This window comes from Nilaparvata lugens, unplaced genomic scaffold, assembly GCF_014356525.2.
Source record: "Nilaparvata lugens isolate BPH unplaced genomic scaffold, ASM1435652v1 scaffold5393, whole genome shotgun sequence".
In the NCBI taxonomy this organism is placed as follows: Eukaryota; Metazoa; Arthropoda; class Insecta; order Hemiptera; family Delphacidae; genus Nilaparvata; species Nilaparvata lugens.
In genome coordinates, this window is record NW_024091242.1 from 1325 (window position 1) to 21588 (window position 20264).

General features: G+C 34.0%; 1 protein-coding gene across 1 annotated transcript; it reads right to left on the reverse strand.

Moving 5' to 3' along the window:
• Positions 1-679: 679 nt before the first annotated feature.
• LOC120355968 (integrator complex subunit 4-like) lies at positions 680-19354 on the reverse strand (the record flags this gene model as incomplete). The annotated part of the gene is made up of 9 exons (XM_039444740.1): positions 680-848; positions 5054-5379; positions 7620-7899; positions 9256-9368; positions 10730-10935; positions 13718-13849; positions 15121-15166; positions 17108-17336; positions 19215-19354. Coding segments are annotated over 9 exons (1641 nt in total), but the record flags the coding sequence as incomplete, so codon positions are not given.
• Between the last annotated feature and the right edge of the window lie 910 nt (positions 19355-20264).

Genomic DNA, 20264 nt, shown 5'->3' on the forward strand with positions numbered 1-20264 from the left:
ATAGAACATTATTTTTAAGACCCAGAATCCATTGAAGAATTGCCGAATTGTTTAATCAAGAGATTCAATTGATTGATGATAAAGTTCAATTGCGCCGTAAACGTAGAGAATTTGATCTTCATCAAGTGCAATGTTTCACAAAATGTTTGGAGACAAAAGTCATGTTGCCAATACATACATAGAAATAATTCTCATTAATCATTCGTAAACAGTACAGGGGAAATACTTTCACCAATGAAAAAATGAATTTTCCTCCATGCAAAGCCTATGATAGTAATTGGAATACTGTGTACGTAGTACAGTATCCTTTCCTGCTCAAATAAAACATGTACTGTAGGCTACAGAAGAGTCACGACATGTCAATTGAAAAATTTTCTCATTTTCAATTGATATCTTCTCATTTAATTTGACGATTTCTCAAATACAATTCACTATTCTCAATTACATGTGATGACTTCCCAAATACAATAATTGACTATTCTCATCTACATCTGACATTCTCTAATATTACAAATGACTGTTCTCAAATACAATTGATAATTTCTCAAATAAAATTGAAAAAGGTGTAGACCAGTTAAACTTCTATTCATCATCATTAAAAATTTTATCAACACAATAATCAATACAAAAATATAAGAGATTCAACAGATAATATCTCTGTGAACATTGAAGAAAATAATTACCTTTCGGTGCTTTCAACTTGCAGTAGGAAGTTGTCACACAGAGCAAGTGCTGATAAATTGGACGCTCTGACAATGTAGACGAGTTGAAGCGCCAGGGTGCGCAGTTTCAACTGTTTTACGGCAGCCACATCTTTTTCATCCAGTCCAGCGAACAAGTATTCTAGCCTGAGATAACAATATAATACAATTACAAATATACAAAATCACAATCATAAAATATAATCATTATGTATAATATGTATTGTAATTGCATCTATAAAATAAAAAATAAAATCTATTTGATTTTTTCATTTTTCATTTCATTTTTTTCATCCCACTGACCACCTATGAAAGGGGTATAAGTATTTGTCAATTATAATCTAAGTCGTCAATCTTTTCATTCTTTAATGCAAAAAGAATTCCTCACTGGAATAAGGACAAACCTAGATAAGGATTATCTTTTGTGATTCATTAGTGACTAAACCACAAACATATTATGAAATAATCAGAATAATTCATAGTACTAGAATGAGGTCCACGTTATAATGACAGTGGAGATAGTATGAAAACGTTGCCGATTCTTGCCTTAGCCTTCTATACAATACAGCTGATACCTGCATATCTGATGTAATATTAACTGTTCATTCTTGTTTGAAAAATCAATATTATACTTTATTCATCGAGAGAATATATTTCACAATGATTTAATAATACATTTTCATAATCGAGATTGAATATCTTGTTGATTAATTATATTTCTACATTGTTAAAAAACTATGAGGTAGAAATTGATAGCGCTATCTGCTTTGTCAAATGATAGACGAGGATAGAAACACCAATGACGATCAGATACTGCCATTATAACGTGGACCTCACTATAGGTACAAAATTGGAGTGCAGCTTGAAATAATTAAATGATCGATTCAATAATTAAATTACTTTTGTTCATTTTCCAGTTACTCAACACATCAACTTTCCACAATGAACAGTGGTGTTAAAACTATTCCCCATCTTCAAACAATCTCTTTTATTGATTTTTTGTTTTGTATTGTCATGTTTCTCTGCGCGGTAGTTTAGTTTGTATCTTTGCAGCTGGAGCGCTAGTGGTCCACTGCTGACTTGATACCGTGTATTCCCGTTGCACATTTATTTATCGTTGTTCTAGTTTTTTGGATATGTTCTGAAGCCTTTGTCATTTTATTATTGTATTTGTCAATTTGTTGTTCGGCTTCCGGATATTTTTTGCATCTTTTTATAGATCATTTTTATTGGTGATTTCTTGATCAAGGTAGCACCTGCTTGCTACACATTTCCTGCTTGTCTTTGTCTCATCGCTTGGCTTCTACAGCAACTTCGTGTGTGTCTCCAATTATTCTGCTTTATTCGTGAAAATAGTTTCACCTCGCCCTGTTTGCTTGTTTTATTTGTTGGAGACATTTTTTCGGTTCTTTGGAGCCATCAACTTTAAAAATCGCATAAGTAGTTCATTTACTATTTCAATTTTAATTTGTCAACGTGCTCGTGAACTCTTGTGTGTATAAGTTACAACTTGAACTCTCATCTCTCGTGAAAATAGTTTCACCTCGCCCTGTTTTACTGGTTTTATTTGTTGGAGACATTTTTTCGGTTCTTTGGAGCCATCAACTTTGGAATTCGGACATTTAGTTCATGTGATATTTCATTTCTAATTTGTCAACGTGTTCGGAGACTTTGTGTGTATGTGTGCATCTAACATAATATATGTAAGTTACAACTTGAACTCTCATCTCTCGTGAAAATAGTTTCACCTCGCCCTGTTTGTTTATTTCAATTGTTGGACATTCTCGACTGGTTCTGTGGAGCTATTTTTTAGTTTCTCAAGACTTGAACACTTGTTCCAATTTTACATATTCTATTTCCATTACGTCATTCTCAAAATGGCTGCTTGCGTGTGTTACCGCGTCGACCTACAAGTTTAAATTTGTTTTACTTATTGCAGACTCTTGTTTTACATCGAGTGCTAACTTGTTTAGTAATTCTTTATTTGAAATTTTGGGACTGAAAGTTTACCCATCATTCATTCTATTGATACTTTGTGATATATTGCCCACATCACTGTTTAAAGTGACTCTCAATTGTAAATCGCATTTTACAAACATTGCAACTGAATATTTCCAAGACTCAGGAAATATATTCTTAGAAATATCAATTGAAAACTCCTCCTCTACAACTGGCTGCTGTTTCATCCGCATTTCAAACAAGTTGGAATCTTGTTTCTCTTCTGATGTGTCCATTCGAGCTATTGGAAGTTCATGCTGTCCTTGAAGGCCCTAGACCAAACCGGGACCTTGGTTCTTGCATTTATGTTCTGCAGCTAAGTATTTTTGTATCATCTACTTTGTATTTTTATACTGCCCTAATCTATTGTTTTTATCTTTCAGGTTAGGAATTCATGGTTGTTCATATTCAACCTCACTTTATCTTTGAGTTATTTGATAAGTCAAATTGCTCTTGAGAACTGTTTGTCAGTTTTTTTGTTTGTAATCAATTCATGAATGTTCTGTGAACATTGCAATTATCAATCCTTTTGATTCTTTTTTATTATTCTTGGATTATTGCTAAAGCTTAGTCTCTGCATTTTGCAATTAGGCTATTTCAGTATAGACTACTGTTATTCATATAACCTTATGGTTAATTTCAACCTACTTGTTTTTTTTGTTAATATCAAACCAGTTCAAATGTTGAAGCTTTGCAATTCAACATATTTACATCTCAAATTTCCTAGGTGTTATTTGTTGTCAGAATTGACAATCGTATGTTTAAACTAAAGACTACTTATTATAGACTCTGGTATTCTATAAACGCTTGTTTAGTAGCCATTACATTATTTCATTTTTTGATACCAGATATATTATTTTCTACGTGCATTGCTGTTATATTCATAACCTTTTACTGTCACTCATTGATAATTAAAATCCAAATTTTTCAAACGATTATTATTTTTATTAACTCTGTTCTTTCTAGAAGCATTAATACTGTTTTCAAATTTACCTCATGTATTCAATCTTATCTCGTTACATTCTTTAATGCTGATTAAAGTTTTGTATTTTACTAACCTACTTTTTCATTTGGCATTTCACCTTAGCCTACATGTTAATGATTAGTTTTAATACTGAGTTACCTAAAACTGTTTTGCATTCATTCCAGTGCACAGGTTTTTGAATGCACAACAGTTCTTGCACTCATGTGGAGTTTCAGTCGCGTGTCAAATCAATCAAGACACATTTGTTTCTCTTATTTCAGAATTTTATTTATTCTCTCCTATTTATACAGTCCACTCTTTCTAAGACTAAATTCCACAAGTGGTACTTAGAAACTAAACTTTAAAAATAAAGATTAATAGCTAAGTCACTTTTACGAAGTGATTAGAAAATTATTGAATAAAACGACAAAAATTGCAACAAAAACAGTTCAAATTATGATGTTATGTATTAAGATGAGATGATACTGTATCATAAATATTGTGTTGATACTGTATCATATTGTGTTGATACTGTATCATATTGTGTTGATACTGTATCATGTTGTGATGTTACTGTATCATATTGTGTTGATGCTGTATCATATTGTGTAGATACTGTATCACAATTATTTTTACGAAATGGTTGGGAAATTATTGATTGAAACGTCAAAAATATTAACAAAAACAGTTCAAATTACTAGTAGTTCTGTGAACAGTAGACCTCACGCAGTATTCTCATCCACAATTACCTGATTGAAACTATATAGACCTCATGGAAATACAGCAATAGACTGGCTTCTCCACACATCTGTGTAATCACTGGTCAGCTGATTTATGATGAATAATTCTATAGTCTGATTTTTACTCTAATATTGGCGTATGAAGGAGGCTCCTTTTTCCTTTTATATATCCTTGAAATGTAAAATTTCAAAAACCTTGTATATACGTCGACGGGCAATTAAAAAAGGAACATACCAAACAAATTTCATGAAAATCTATTACCGCGTTTCGCCGTAAATGCGCAACATATAAACATTTAAACATTCAAACATTAAGAGAAATGCCAAGCCGTCGACTTGAATCTTAGACCTCACTTCGCTCGGTCAATTAAGAGAAATGCCAGACCGTCGACTTGAATCTTAGACCTTACTTCGCTCTGTCAATGATGTTGAATATAAAGATGAAATGATACTGTATCATATTGTTTTGATACTTTATCGAATTATGTTGATACTATATCATATTGTGTTGATGCTATATCATATTTTGTTGATACTGTATCGTATTGTGTTGACACTGTATCATTTATGGATACCATAGAGAAAAGATAGCATAAGAAGATATCCCATGTTACAGGACGTTTATTTAGCAAATTTCACTGTTAACTCACTTGAGACATAACTGCAAGAGATGCGCAATAGAGTTGCGCACTGGATTGGCTTGCAACGAGGTGGTGTTGTTGCTGTAGCACCGGTTGTCAGCCAACAGTTTGCCCAACTGCAGCTGGCTGGCAATATAGAGACTGAGGAAGTGCGCCAACCCGGCAACAGTGGCGTCTATGTCGGACAGGGTGGCAAGATGGCGGCCGGCTGCCTCCAGGAGGGTGGCTGAGACGCGGGGAGATGGGGCGGCTGCCACGCGGGACAGGATGCTGTCAAGGAAGCGAAGCGAGGAGGTCGGCACTGGTGCGAGTTCAGTCGCGTGCGCGCCGCAGTACTGTTGATCAATCAAACAATCAAAACTCATAATCAGAATTGAAACCAATCTAGAAATCAATAAATCGGTAAAACAATCAATCAATATATTTATTTAATCATTCAGAATTACACAACTTAGAGAAGAGTAGCACAGGCTTATAAGCCCAAAACGGTTCCAATTCTAATTCATACAACAGTCCAAATGTAGCTAGGTTATGTGTCACTCAACATTCTTCAATTATTTTTTTTAAATAGATTTTATGACCACATAGGATCACTGTAGTCTCTGGTTAGTCCTCTTTCTTTGTCTATTCGCTTCAATTCTCTTCCTTTCTTCCCAGTACCTTCTCATTCTGTTAGATCTTTCTTTTCTCAATTCATCTGAACAAACCTGTTGCCTTCTCCTAATTGTTTTCATTGATAAGATCCTCTTTCTGTCAATAGATGTTTTCCCTATAGATTTTTGTGAATTTTTTTAATTATTATTATTACATCATGAATTATTTTTTATTATATCAATGAATAAATCAATAAACCAATCAATCGATCAACAAACTGGTCAATAAATGAATGAATGAATGAATCGTTCAATCTCTTGTTGGGTCCTGATAGACTCTTAGAAAGTGGGCATGTGGGCCAGTTTGGACTCGTGCGAGTCACAGACAGAAGGCCTACCAACAACAAATATCAGCATTCATTCAATACTAGAAGGTAATCCATGCTTTGCACTGAGTTGTAAAATGCAACGGTGTTGCATTTTGGAAATACAGTGTGGTAAAATGTCGAATTCTTATGTCCAGGAAACATCCAAAAATAAATTTATCATCTATTATTTTGTCAAAATTACGTCAGAATTGAGCTACAAATATTGCATCATCAGTGGTCTTTTTCCAACAACTCTTTCATTTCACCTTGATTTTGAGAAATTCTACATCTATAACATCTCTGTTAAATTGCAATGAAACTATAGTTTGTCTTGAATAACCTATGTGGAACTGACAACATCTCTTCTATTTCACCTTAGAACTATATGAAGGTCCACACGTTATAATAGAAGCATTTGATAAACATTGGTGTTGCTACCCTTGTCTATTATCTTTCTACGGAGAAATTTCAGAACTTTTCTGTTTCTAGAGTAGAAGTTTCTAGTTTTTACTTTCCTTGCCCTACTACCATAGGTAAGGAAAGTATTGCTTTCCAAAAAAAATTAAGGTACCCTAATTTCAAGTTTTCTATACGTTTCAAGGTCCCCTGAGTCCAAAAACATGATTTTTGGGTGTTGGTCTGTGTGTGTGTGTGTGTGTGTGTGTGTGTGTGTGTGTGTGTGTGTGTGTGTGTGTGTGTGTGTGTGTGTGTATGTGTGTATGTCTGTGAACACGATAACTCCATTCCTAATCAACCGATTGACTTGAAATTTTAAACTTAAGGTCCTTATACCATGAGGATCTGACAATAAGAAATTCAATAAAATTGAATTCAAAATGGCGGAAAAATGGCGGATAATTACTAAAAAACCATGTTTTTCACGGTTTTCTCGAAAACGGCTCTAACGATTTTCTTCAAATTTATACCATGGATAGCTATTTATAAGCCCTATCAACTGACATGTGTCTCATTTCTGGGAAAATTGCAGGAGCTCCGTAATATTCTTGTGAAAAATGGCGAATAATCACTAAAAAACCATGTTATTCACGGTTTTCTCGAAAACGGCTCTAACGATTTTCTTTAAATTCTTACCATGGATAGCTATTTATGAGACCTATCAACTGACATGAGTCTCATTTCTGAGAAAATTGCAGGAGCTCCGTAATATACTTGAGAAAAATGGCGGATAATTACTAAAAAAACATGTTTTTCACGATATTCTCAAAATAACTTGACCGATTTTTTTTCAAATTCATACTCTGTATAGTTATTTATCAGCTCTATTAACTGGCATGAGTCTCCTTTCTGGGAAACTAATGGGGGGTCCACCCCATCCTTGAGAAATGGACTTTGTAACCTCGTTCTCGTGCATGAGGTAGGTAGGTAGAGCAGTTCATAAAAGGAACACATAGTCGAGATATTTCATCTGTAGAACAGCTGTTTTGACGACTTTAAAAAAATGACTAAAAAAAATCATAGAATTTAACAATTTACACAAAGGAAAAAGTACTCTGAAAACAATTATATATACACATATACAAAAGTCTGATCGTAGTTTCAAATATGAGCAAGGAAAGTTGTGTGAGTGTACCACACCAGATTTTTGTAACAGACCTTCAAATGCGGCACCAACTGAGGTATAGTCGACCTTAGATAACTATAATGCTGCACAGTGACGTCTTCGAACAGCTGCACCATTGTGGGACAATGTTGGGCGGCGTTGAACACCAGAATGAGCACCGACAGGTAGGCCGGGTCCTCCACATCCGGTTCCGGCATGTCGAAGAACGGATGAATAGACAGCAGTTCCGGAACCAACGGCAAGGTTAGCTCGGGGTGCAGAGCTCCTATCTTCTGTAGGCAGTGCCAGGTGGATTTCTTGTCTTGTGGGTACCTAGAAATCAAACAACTTGTTCAAAATGTTGACTCAAATGTTATTCTATACAATAATTTATAATGTATAATTTATTATTTCATCTTTTGTAGGTTCTTAATGACTCATATTGAATTTGTATAAGCAACTCTCACTTGCGCACAGGATTTTCCTTACAGGTGATTGGTCTCTTATATTTTTGCTGGAAGTTTTGTTTTTTGTATATTTATTGTTGTTGAAGAACCAATAAAGAATTTTTGATTTTGATTTTGAATCCATCAAGAAGTTAGTTTAATTCAACACGAACACAATAAAAATCAAAGTTCATAATATCCTAAGTTAGCCAAATATGTGCAAGTGACAACGGGTTATGATAATTTCAAGTGATCTCAGGGTGTGATCACATTTAATGCGTATATGTGCAAGTGCACGTCGAATCATGCATGAGCCGAAAAACAAAATTTTCCATTGGAACACGTTGTGGCTTGCATGTAGCTGCTCATACTGAACGCAACCAGCAAGTGCACGCGTTCAGTGTGAGTGTTCCAATTGCTCTTTCCAAATTTTGTTTCTCATCTGCACGCTTGGTCATGCATAACCAAGCTTGCACTTGCAAATATACGCATTCAATGTGATCTCACACTTAGGGCCGGTTTCTGAGCTCGGGATTTGACTAATTCCTATAATTAGACTTCAAACAGCTGGAGTCAGAAAATAGGCTTTCCGAAACGGGGCGTAGACGTAGTCATTGTCACAGTCACGTTTGAATTAAATTTCAAAAAAACTAGAAAATTAAACACAAAATAAAATAAAGAGAGAATAGTATAAAGTTTCAGCTGTTTTGAATTATTTAGAAATGTTTAATTTCGTCAAGGAAAAACGTTTCCAATTACAGAAATCAGAAAATAAAAACTGCGACTACTGTTATAAAAACTGCGACTACACCCCGTTTTGGAAAGCTAATTTTCTGACTCCAGCTGTTTAAAGTCTAGAGCTTAGCTGAATCCCGAGCTCGGAAACCAGCCCTAGCTGGCTAGCTACACACACATCGATTTTCGATCGTACGATATTTTGCTGTCTTTATAAATTCTAATGGATTGAACAGATGATTTCAAACAGATGATGTTTGTCAAGTTCCGTTTGATCTAATAGAACTCATAAGGACGGTAAAATATCGTACGAACAAAAATCGATGTGTGTGTGCAGGACTTTAGCCGTTGCAGGAACACGGAATTGGAAACACCAAGTACATTTGCATTCTAGACATTCCCAATTCCGCGATCGTTAGTAAACACTACTTATGTCCCAGTGTGCAGCCTGCTAAAGAAAAAGTGCTTGATGAGATGACAAGTTGGAAAGTGGAATATTGCAGTATACCTTTTGAGATTATCCAGTAGCCGTTCGACACACATCTTGAGACAGCCCTTGGTAGAGAGCCGACATGCGGCCATCATACTGTGGAGACCTTCTCTCACGTCCATTGAGAAATCCTATCGCAAATTGAGGTTATGTTATTAAGTCTACTACTATATTTTAAATATTACCTAATTGAGAATTTGTTTAACCTGAAAAGATACATGTCGATTTTTATTTGAAATCAATTTGAACCGTGATTGCTAATTTTTACCAAACCGTAAAAAATTAAAGGTTAGAGGAATGAATTTTGATTAATATTGTTATCAATTCAAACTTCATTTGATTTGTGATTAACGAATTTGGTGGAAGATTTTGCAACTAATAGAAGAGTATTGTAATAGAATTTTCGCCCCACTTGGATGTAATGAGCTGGTTTTCGTGCGTCATATGGAGGCCGAAAATGATTGTTTTCTGACCAGGCCGGTAAAAGTTTTACGGCCCTAGGGCTGTAAAATAACCTTGAAGTCAGCTGATTCTGATTTGATGTGAACGTGTTTACAAAATGGTTTATGAAACGGAATCAGTTTTTGCTTCTAGAATTGAATAAAATATTCTGCAATAAGATACTATCATTTTATTTGGATGGATGAAATACAAATAAGATATTATAAACTATACAGATTCGATTTTCAGAGTAGGATAGGACTTCTAACCTCAACTTCCGCAGTCGACGATAACAAGCATTGTTGACATCCAGATTTTCCAAATTTCAAGTGCGCTAAAACAGCTGATCAAAAAACTTTTCATTCTGTGTTCATTATTCAAGAATCAAAACATTCATAATAATATCATCTTATTGTCATTTGAAAGATTAAAAAAGTATAAACTCAACCTCCCACATAATTGAACATAATTTTTTAGGTTATTTAAACAAATCAGAATAAAAAATAAAAATATCCAGATTACCTTAGGTTTGCTAGAGCTATGACCTTCCACTTTTGCTTTAGGAAATGCTCAATAAACAATTATTCTCATATATATATATATATTGTTTATTTTTGTGTGTGGCGAAAAATAGCGTTCGCACCACGGGCAAAAATGTTTTTCCAGCTCTCAATCTTTTCTAGTCCTCGGCCTACGGCCTCGGACTTGAAAACCGATTTCGAGCCGGAAATGTCTCATTTTCGGCCCTAGGTGCGAAACATACTATTAAATGATTTTCAGATAGGAATAATGAACATAACTAGATTCTGTGCTATCGTATAATTCGCTAATAATGCTATAGAATTTGGAATTTCGTTCATTTAATTATTTTGATTGAATAATTGCAATGAATCTTGCACGAGTTCATGAAGAAGAGGAAAAAGACAGGTGGTGAAGAAGAAAAGAAGAGAGGAGAAGATGAGTGAAAAAGACAAGAGAAAAAAAGTGAAGACATGAGAAGAAAAGTGGAAAAGACAGAAGAAAAAGGAAAACGAATTTGCACGTCTCTCACCTCCAAAGCACAGAGGATAGTCTCCAGCTGGTCTTCCCTGAGCACAATGTGCCGGGATATTTTGGTGAGTGCATGAATGGCTTTCAGTCGCACATCTTCGATTTCATCGTTGAACATGTCGACCAGAAAGTCCAGCGCCATATTGGCAAAGTGTGTGTTGTTCAGTGACAGTGAACAGAGAGCGTCCAGTGTGGCACTTCTCACTTCTGCAACACAATATCATAATCTATTACAACTAAGTAATAATTTACTACAATGGAAGCGAGTTATTTACTACACAAATTATTTACTAAAATGCATATTGTACTATACTTGCTAGGTCCACCAACTTTATTTGTGCTTGTCCAGCTGGGAAACGTGATAAAAATCAACATCTGTATGATCTGGGGCCTGTTTCACAAAGGTACAAGTAGGTTACAAGTCTTGTTGCCAACCATGGTTTTGAAGAACAGCTGATTACAAGCGTTTCACAAAAGCAGAATTGTAAACTTGTAGTTACGTTGAATTTCTACAAATTTACAAGTGATTTGCTTGTTACGAACAAGTGATTTTGCCTGTTTCATGAAGATTTTCATTGTAGCCAACAATTTTTGTCAAAATTACTTGTTCGTAACTATGACATTTTTATTGAAGTGGAAAGCTATGTAAAGGTTTTACAAGTGATCATTAAAATTATTCAAAATATTCAATACTAATTTCTAATATTGAAAAATGCCCTATATCCCTCTAAAATTCATTATTTTGGAAATTTATGCATTGGGGAATTAAATTTAATAATTCTCCAAAATATTCCTCAATGTGTTACCTCATAGGTTATGTGTACTAAAGTATATACAGTATACATTATATATAGTACAAATACTATATATATATACAAAGTACATACTGTGTAGGTTACAAATTCAGCAATCAATAAAGTAGACTGTACAAAAAGCATTATATTGCTTTCAAATAATTTCAAAGTAATTATTAAAAATTACAATTAACCTTTTTAAAGCATGAAAAAGGAAATTATCATCAAAATAGGTTATGTTTACTTTTGGAGAACTTGTAGACTTGTAAAATTGTAAACTTGTAGATCATAAATTTTTGTGAAACGTGAGTACTTGTGAACTTGTAACTACAAGTACTTGTCCGTAACCACGGTTGGTAACAATGCTTGTACCTTTGTGAAATATGCCCCTGATGTTCTCCTGTATTGAATTTGATAATCAAATCCGGATAAGAAATGTGCATAACTGAAGTCTTGTTGTCGAGACTGATGGTAAAGTTTTGTTGGGATGAAATATTGAAACTAACGGCTTGTGATCCGTTACTAGAATGAACTTAGTACAATCAACAAGTCATGATAACAAATAGAATAAATTGAATTAATAGTTTATTAGTTTTCGGTGTAATAGTTCCCATTTGTGCAAAACAATGTGTTAATACTAGATCAAGCTGATTTCAATTCGTCTTCAGATTTAAGCCAACGTTTCAAGTTTACAGATCAAATTTTCTTGTTCAATTTTGTAAAGTTTTCATTTTTTCAGAGTCTCAGTAAGTCAGGGTACTTCAGTCGGTCAAGTTCCCATTTCGACAAGGTTCCAGTCAGTCAAGCTTTCAATTCATAAAATTTTCAGTACGTCGAGTTTTCAGTTTGTCGAATTTTCAGTACCAGTACATAAGTGTTCAGAACTTCAAGTTTTAAGTACGTCAAGTTTCCGGTTTGTCAAGTTATTAGTTCGTCAATTTTCCAGTTGGTTAAGTTTTGAATTTGTCAAGTATTCAAATCATCAAGTTTTCAGTTCGTCGAGTTTTCCGATTGCCAATGTTTCAGTAGCTGAAGTTTTCAATTTCCAAGTTTTCGGTTCTTCACATTTTCAGTTCATAAAGTTTTCAATTCTTGAAACGTTCAGTTCATCATGTTTTCATATTGACATATTCTCAGTTTGTCAAGTTTTAATTCGACAAGTTTTCAGTTCTCATTTCAAGTTTCCAGATTGACAAGTTTTTAATTTGTCAACTCCTCAGTTTATCAAGTTTCTATACGTCACGTTCTGAGTTTGTTAATTATCAGTATGTTACGTCAAATTTTCAGTTTATCAGTTCATCCTCTGTGGAGTGACAAGAAATAGCGTTTGAAACTTGGGAGCAAATGTTTTGCCGGTTCTAAAACGCTTCAAGTTCTCGACACTTCTTGAAAAATGCGGAAATATTGAGCCTAAAAACACACATTTTCCGCTCTAGGTGCGAAATATACTATTTCGCCACACTGCACAAAAAGCAGCTGTTTTCCAGTCCCTACGTAGATCTGAAAGGCATTGTTTGCAGACGACTCTCGTCTGACGTCAGAACAGGTTTCTTTATGGCTAAGAAGGGTACTCTTTCCGGCCGCTAAATTTCAAGTGTGCTAAAATAGCTCATCAAAAAACTTATTATTTGAGTTTATTATTCAATAATTGAAACATTTATAATAATATCATCTTATTGTCATTTGAAAGAATAAAAAAGTATAAACTCAACCTCCCACATAATTGAACATAATCTTTTAGGTTATTTAGACAAATCAGAATAAAAAATAAAAATACTTAGACAATTTCCTGTTATTTAGATTACCTCAGATTTGCTAGAGCTCTGACCTTCCACTTTTCCTTTCGGAAGTGCTTAATAAACAATTATTCTCATATAATTATATATTGTTTATTTTTGTGTGTGGCGGAAAATAGCGTTCGCACCACGGGCAAAAATGTTTTTTCGGCTCTCAATCATTTCTAAACCGATTGAAAACCGATTTCGAGCCGGAAAAGTCTCATTTTCGGCCCTAGGTGCTAAATATAATATTTTTTGGCGCAAATAAACAAATGTTATAAAATTAACTTGCAATAAAACTAATGTGAAAAATGAATTCATCAGGTGCGGAATGTACTTTTATCGGGCGCAAATAAACAAATGTTACTTGCAATAAAACTAATGTAAAAAATGAATTCATCGGAATGATTCACTCACCTAGGAATTCATCCTCCAGGCCATGTACAAAGGCACCACATGCCCCGCTATGAATGAGATTTACTTGATCAGCATCCACGGCTTCCCCCCTAGGGGCGTCATCTGCCCATTTCTTACCACTGGCCCATTCACCTGAAAACAAAAATTATTTGAAAACTAATAACAAATAGAAAAGAATTGTTTATTGTAGTTAAAAATATGATGTGCAGAGTGCATTAGACATAGTTAAGATGCAGAAGAATCATACAACAGCTACACATAATCATGCAATTTCAAGTGCTAAAACTGGGTTTACACCAAACTTATTAACAAAATGTTATTAACTTAATCTTTATACATTCTATTAGATTGAACATAACTTAACATACACATGGTAATCATACGTCGTGTTTGTCAAGTTTCGTTCAATCTAATAGAATCTATATGGATCAAGTTATTAACATTTTGTTAATAACTTTGGTGTAAACGCGGCTTTATTGAGTGTAATTTCTAATTTACTTTTGTAACTCTTCAATTCATACTTTGTAAAATTCATTGTATGAAAACTATCACAACTATTTAATTTGTTATTTATTATAAATTAGTATCTAAGCCAGCAAGTATTGCAATCAACATAAATAATTAAATTTAATCGAGTATAATGTTCCGAATATAATAAGATTTGTAACTCTTCAAATACTTGTAAAATTCATTGTATGAAATCTATCACAACTATTAATTTTTTATTTATTAAAAATTAGTATCCAAGCCAGCAAGTACTGTAATCAACATAAATAACTAAATTTAATCCGAGTATAATGTTCCATTTCCAAACTTCTATCAAAATTCGGAAATGGAAGTTTTGGGCTAGGCCTGTTAGCCCTATTCTGATCATGTATATGATTTGTGTAGCATGGGATGTAGAGTAAATAAATTATCTACAAACCAACTTGGAACTTGTGTGTGCATCACTATATCTAGTATATACCAAGTACCAAGTACTAATATACCATACACCAAGTACTGTAGGCTTACCTAAAAATAATTTATCTATGCTTTTTGTGTAGTCGAGAAGTTGACATTGTGGTAATTATTCATATTGAATGAACAAGACTAAGAAATTGTTAAAAAACACAGATTTATTGATACTTAGAAAGACCGGTTTCGGTTATTACACCATTAATTTCTGAGTTTATCAGACAATTTCTTAGTCTGTTTTTTGACAATTTCTTAGTCTTGTTCATTCAATTTATCTATGCCAATAATATAGATGTTATCATTATTATTATTGATACAGAGGTTGTTCCCTCCACGGTATGTACTGTAGGTGGTTCACTGGCGCGAAAAAGACTAATTTTAAATTTCGAAATATTCATTCATGATTTTGTCGTATTCTTTATAAAATGAAAAGTGTATCAACTCACCTGAAGTTACATTTTCCCAAGCTCGCTCATGGGCTGAACGTTTTTTCTGTAAAACAGGAAACAAAATAATGAAACAACAGCTATATTATAAAATATAACATTTGTATTACCATTTTCATGAATATCTTTCGAAACAAAAGACGTTCCTTGTACGTGGGAAATGTTGTATTTTTTGATCGATTCTAATAAGCTTTGATGAGAATTGTCTTTTTTCGTTAGGGCTCTTCTTTAATAGAAACAGAAATCTGAGTACCCTTTTTAAAATTGTTTACCCACAACATGTTTCGGCTATATTATGAAGAAAATTAAATTGGACTCTACTCTACTAGCTCGAGATTGTTTTCATTAGCATAGTAGTGGTAGAGTAGAGTGTGAAGTGGTGGTGGGAGAAGGCAAGTGGTAGAATACTATCCCACGGTGCTATCCCACTCTACTCTACTAAAAACAAGTACTCTACCATGAACGTTTTCATTGGGAGAGTTCACAAGATAGTTAGATCTTGTCCAGGGAACTCTAACACTAACTATACTAATGATTATATTTTGGGAGAACTCGAGCCAAGCAATTAACATATTCCGTATTCAGAAGTAGGCAATACGAGTAATGGTTGGAGAATCGATTCGTTCAAGCTGTAGACCATACTTCAAACAAATGAAAATTCTACCTCTTCCAAGTTTGTATATCCTAGAAGCAATATATGCTTTATTGCTCAAAACAAGAATAAATTTAAAACTGGTGCACTTTTTCACAATAATTATGGAACTAGCCTAAGAGAACAGTTGCGAGATGATACGCACCGCACTACATTATATGAGAGAGGAGTAAAAAGTGCTGGGATTCGATTGTACAACAAACTACCAGCCCATTAATTCTATTACTCCAAAAAAAGTACTGAGAATAATGACTGGTTCAGACTACTATGCGCATTGTCGTCCTCGTTTTAAATCACAACATATTATGACAGTGTTCAGTTTGTATGTTATGCTTCTTCTGATAAAAGTAAAAAATGAGTTGCATACTTTGAAGTGTAGATCAGAAATGCATAGGCACGACACTAGACAGAGTAATTATTTGGATGTTCCCTATGTAAGATTGAGAAAGTTGCAGTGTCAATCTGACGTTCTATCAATAAGAGCTTTTAATAGATTACCGCTGTGTTCCAGGAATCTGAGTATATCTGTTTTCAAAACAAAAGTGAAAAGGATGCTTTTAGAGAACCCACTGTACAGTGTTGGAGAGTTCTTTGATCTCCCTTGTGATATTATAAATAATTTCTTCCAAGCTGACTGATATATTTATATAATTACGAGAATTGTTTATGTTATAATTATTGATTGATGTTTATAGGTATGCTGTAACCTGTATTTTTTATATTGAGATGTTTATATGTGACATGGCCCACTGTACTATTTTAAGTATTTATCGGCTGATAAATATATTTCTATTTCTATTTTCATTCAAGAGCATCCACAGGTCGTCAATTTAGAACCTTGATGAAGAAGGAATTTTTAAATATTTGTGCATACTCGATTGATGAATTTCAAGCTTATTATGAGATGCAAAATTAGTTGTACAGTTTTATGTAACTTATTCGTACAATATTATTGACTAATATTCATTGACAAATCCAAATACCCCTTTTATAGGTGGTCAGTGGACGAATGATAATAATAACTCTGGAAAAATCGCTTGTCACTATCTTTTGGGGGTCGGAGCCCAGGGGAAGAGTGGTCAAGCAAAACCTCAAACAGGATAACAATAATAATAATAATGAAAACCAGGCTTAAGGGTGCGTACAGAACGGCCAATTGTATATGAAGATTTCAGCTCGCTAGTGTTCTATATATCAATGATTCTAAGGGTTGCATAAAATCCTGTTTAATTATAATAATGATTAAATGCCACAAGAACTGATTAGAAAAGTCTTTTCCGTAGTTTTTTTCGTAAATTGTTCAGTATATTTGGCAAAAAAATCGGATAAACTCACCCTCAAATTAGAGATGAGTTTCTTGTCGAGTGTCTGCTGTAGAAACTTATCGCTAACTAGCAGCATACTTCCCAGCAGCTGCGCAGAAAGTGTGCGCACTAGCATGGATAGGTCACCGACCCCGCTGCATATTTTGCTGAATGCGCTGTCCACTAGACGGATGCTATCCTCTCCCCCTCCATTCCCGCTGCCACCCCCGCCGCTGCTGTCTTGGTGCACGTCTACCATCCTACAAACAAATTCAAACATAATTAAAACAATTAATCTATAACAAATTATAATTATGTAATACTAAATTTATAATAAAAATATATCAAAGCCTATTTTAGGATAATAATAATTTATAATTTATTTTCCCCTCCATTCCCGCTACCCCAACCGCTGTTGTCTTGGTGCACGTCTACAATCCTACAAACAAATTCAAACAAAATTAATCAGTCTACCATACTTATAATAATGTGATAATAAATATATAATAACAAATATATCACAGCCTATTTTAGGATAACAAATAATAATTTATAATTTATTTTCCCCTCCATTCCCCTCAACATCACCACCGCTGCTGTCTTGGTGCACGTCTACCATCCTACGAACAAATTCAAACAGAATTAACTCAATTAATCTATTAAAAATTATAATGATAAATTTATAAAAACAAATTATCGAAGCCTATTTTAGGATAAATAATAATTTATAGCTTATTTTCCCCTCCATTCCCGCTACCCACGCCGCTGTTGTCTTGGTCTATCATTCTACAAACAAATTCAAATCCACTTTTATTTTCCATAAAAAAACACACAAATTATTTTAGATTAGTAGTAGTTTCAGTATTATTCAGATTTATTTCAGTGGATTCTACAGAGTGTCTAATAAGTCACTCCCTATTTTTATACAGCTATAATTTTTTATTTATGAACCAATTTTGTTAGAACTACATTTGTTAGATAGAGCACTCCTTGAGGTGTTTAATACCAATTTTCATATGTTTCATTTTAAAAATTCCCCCTCTCTTGACAGGTGAAGAGCGAGCCGAAATAGCAGCTCTTTATGAGTTCTGGGGATCTGTGGTGCGAGTACAAAGGTGGTGGAGGGCTGATCGAGAGATCGATGCAACACTGGATGCAAAAAGTGTTAAATTTGCTATTCCAAATTACTAACAACAGGGAGTGTCGCAGATGCCAGACGATCAGGAAATCCATCAACGTCAAGGACAGCAGAGAATATTGACAGAGTTCGTGAAATGTTCATGAGGAGCCCTAAGAAATCACTGTATCAAGGATCTCGTAAAAGTGGTCTTTCACGTTACTCTGTTGCAACGATTCTCAAAAAAGATCTCAATGTTTTGCATCCAGTGTAGCATGGATCTCTCGTTCAGCCCTCCACCACCTTTGTACTCGCACCACAGATCCCCAGAACTCATAAGAGCTGCTATTTTGGCTCGTTCTTCCACTGTCAAGAGAGGGGGAATTTTTTAACTGAAACATATGAAAATTGGTGTTAAATACAACCTCAAGGAGTGTTCTATCTAACAAATGTAGTTCTAACAAAATTGGTTCATAAATAAAGAAATTATAGCTGAATAAAAAAAGGGAATGACTTATCAGACACCCTGTTTAGTGAGGTCCACGTTATACTGGCAGTATTCGATTGACAATGATTTTGTTATCCTTCCCTATCATTCGACAAAGCAGATATTACTATCCTTTTCTAGCTCTGAAATGCTGCCAGAAAGTTTTTCAACAATGTAGAAATATAATCAACCAACAAAATATTCAATCTTGATAATGGAAATGTATTATATTTAATCATTAAAAAAACCCGTCCTTGACGAATAAAATATAAATGATTATTTAAAAACAAGAATGAACAGTTAATATTACATGACAAATATACCGGTATCAGCTACTCTCAATAGAAGGCAGTGGCAAGGCAGATATTCGTCAACGCTGTTCTCCTATCATTCTGCACAGTATTTATAACGTGGACCTTACTATACCAATGTTATTTCATCGGTACCATTATTGTTAAATAAATAAGTTATTGATGGAACAGCATGAATAATTTTTCACAATTTTATTTTCAAATTTAGGATAGATAGACTTACGTTTCTGGATAAGTTTGACCGAGCAGCCAGACAAGTTTCAAAGCAGCTTTTCTCACAACTTCGTAATCGTCCTTCAACGATGCACAAGTCTGATTGTAGATGGATACGTCCACTTTTATTCCTCTTTCGTGTAGAGCGATCTGCAAATCAATCAAGATTGATTATTCTTCTTTCAATCAACCATTCATTAGAACTCTTTCCCCACACACAGACTTGTCTATGTGGGGAAAATTCACAAGTGTTTTGTATTATATATACATGTGTACTGTATTAATTGTAATGATTTTTGTGAATAAACTCAATTTGAATTTGAACCCTAGTGATGAAGTTCACCAAGCCTTGAAGAGGTTTCTTGACAAGGTACATTATACAAACATGTAAATTCAAATAGAAGTATTTATTACCTTTTCTTGTTAGGGCTACTCTTAATTAATTATCTATACTATAATAAAGGAAAGAACTGGCTTATTCAAAAATAGAAAAATTATGTTTGACGCATCATCACGTCTGAACTACTGGACTGATTAACTTGAAATTTCGCAAATAGATTCTTAATTAACCGAGGATGGTTATAGGCCTACTTCAAACTCTCCAAGATTCCACTCGGTCAAGTTTTCAGTTTGTAAAGTTTTTAAATAGATCCTTGCGGATCACGGGTTACCTGCTAGTCAAGAAATAAAAATAAAAAGTCCAAATTTATAATAAGGGTGATCAGATTCTTTATTAGACTAGATTTTTTATTTTAATTTCTTGATGAATATTTATATACAAGGGTCATTTCTTTCAACATTCGAATGGGCATAAATAGAAGACAAATGTATATTGAGGAATGTTTTCTACAATTACAATTAATTATTACAATTATTGCCGACAAGGTTGAGGCATTTGTTACGTCATACCAGCGGACCAGCCTACAAAAAAAGCGGACCAACCTCCTTATAAAAATCTGCTATGACTTTGTTTTGAAGCTACTCGTTAGTTTGCAAGCTCTGCCCTCAGTCACATCTTGAGTTTGGGGAAAAGGTATAAGTTACTATACTCTGTACAAAT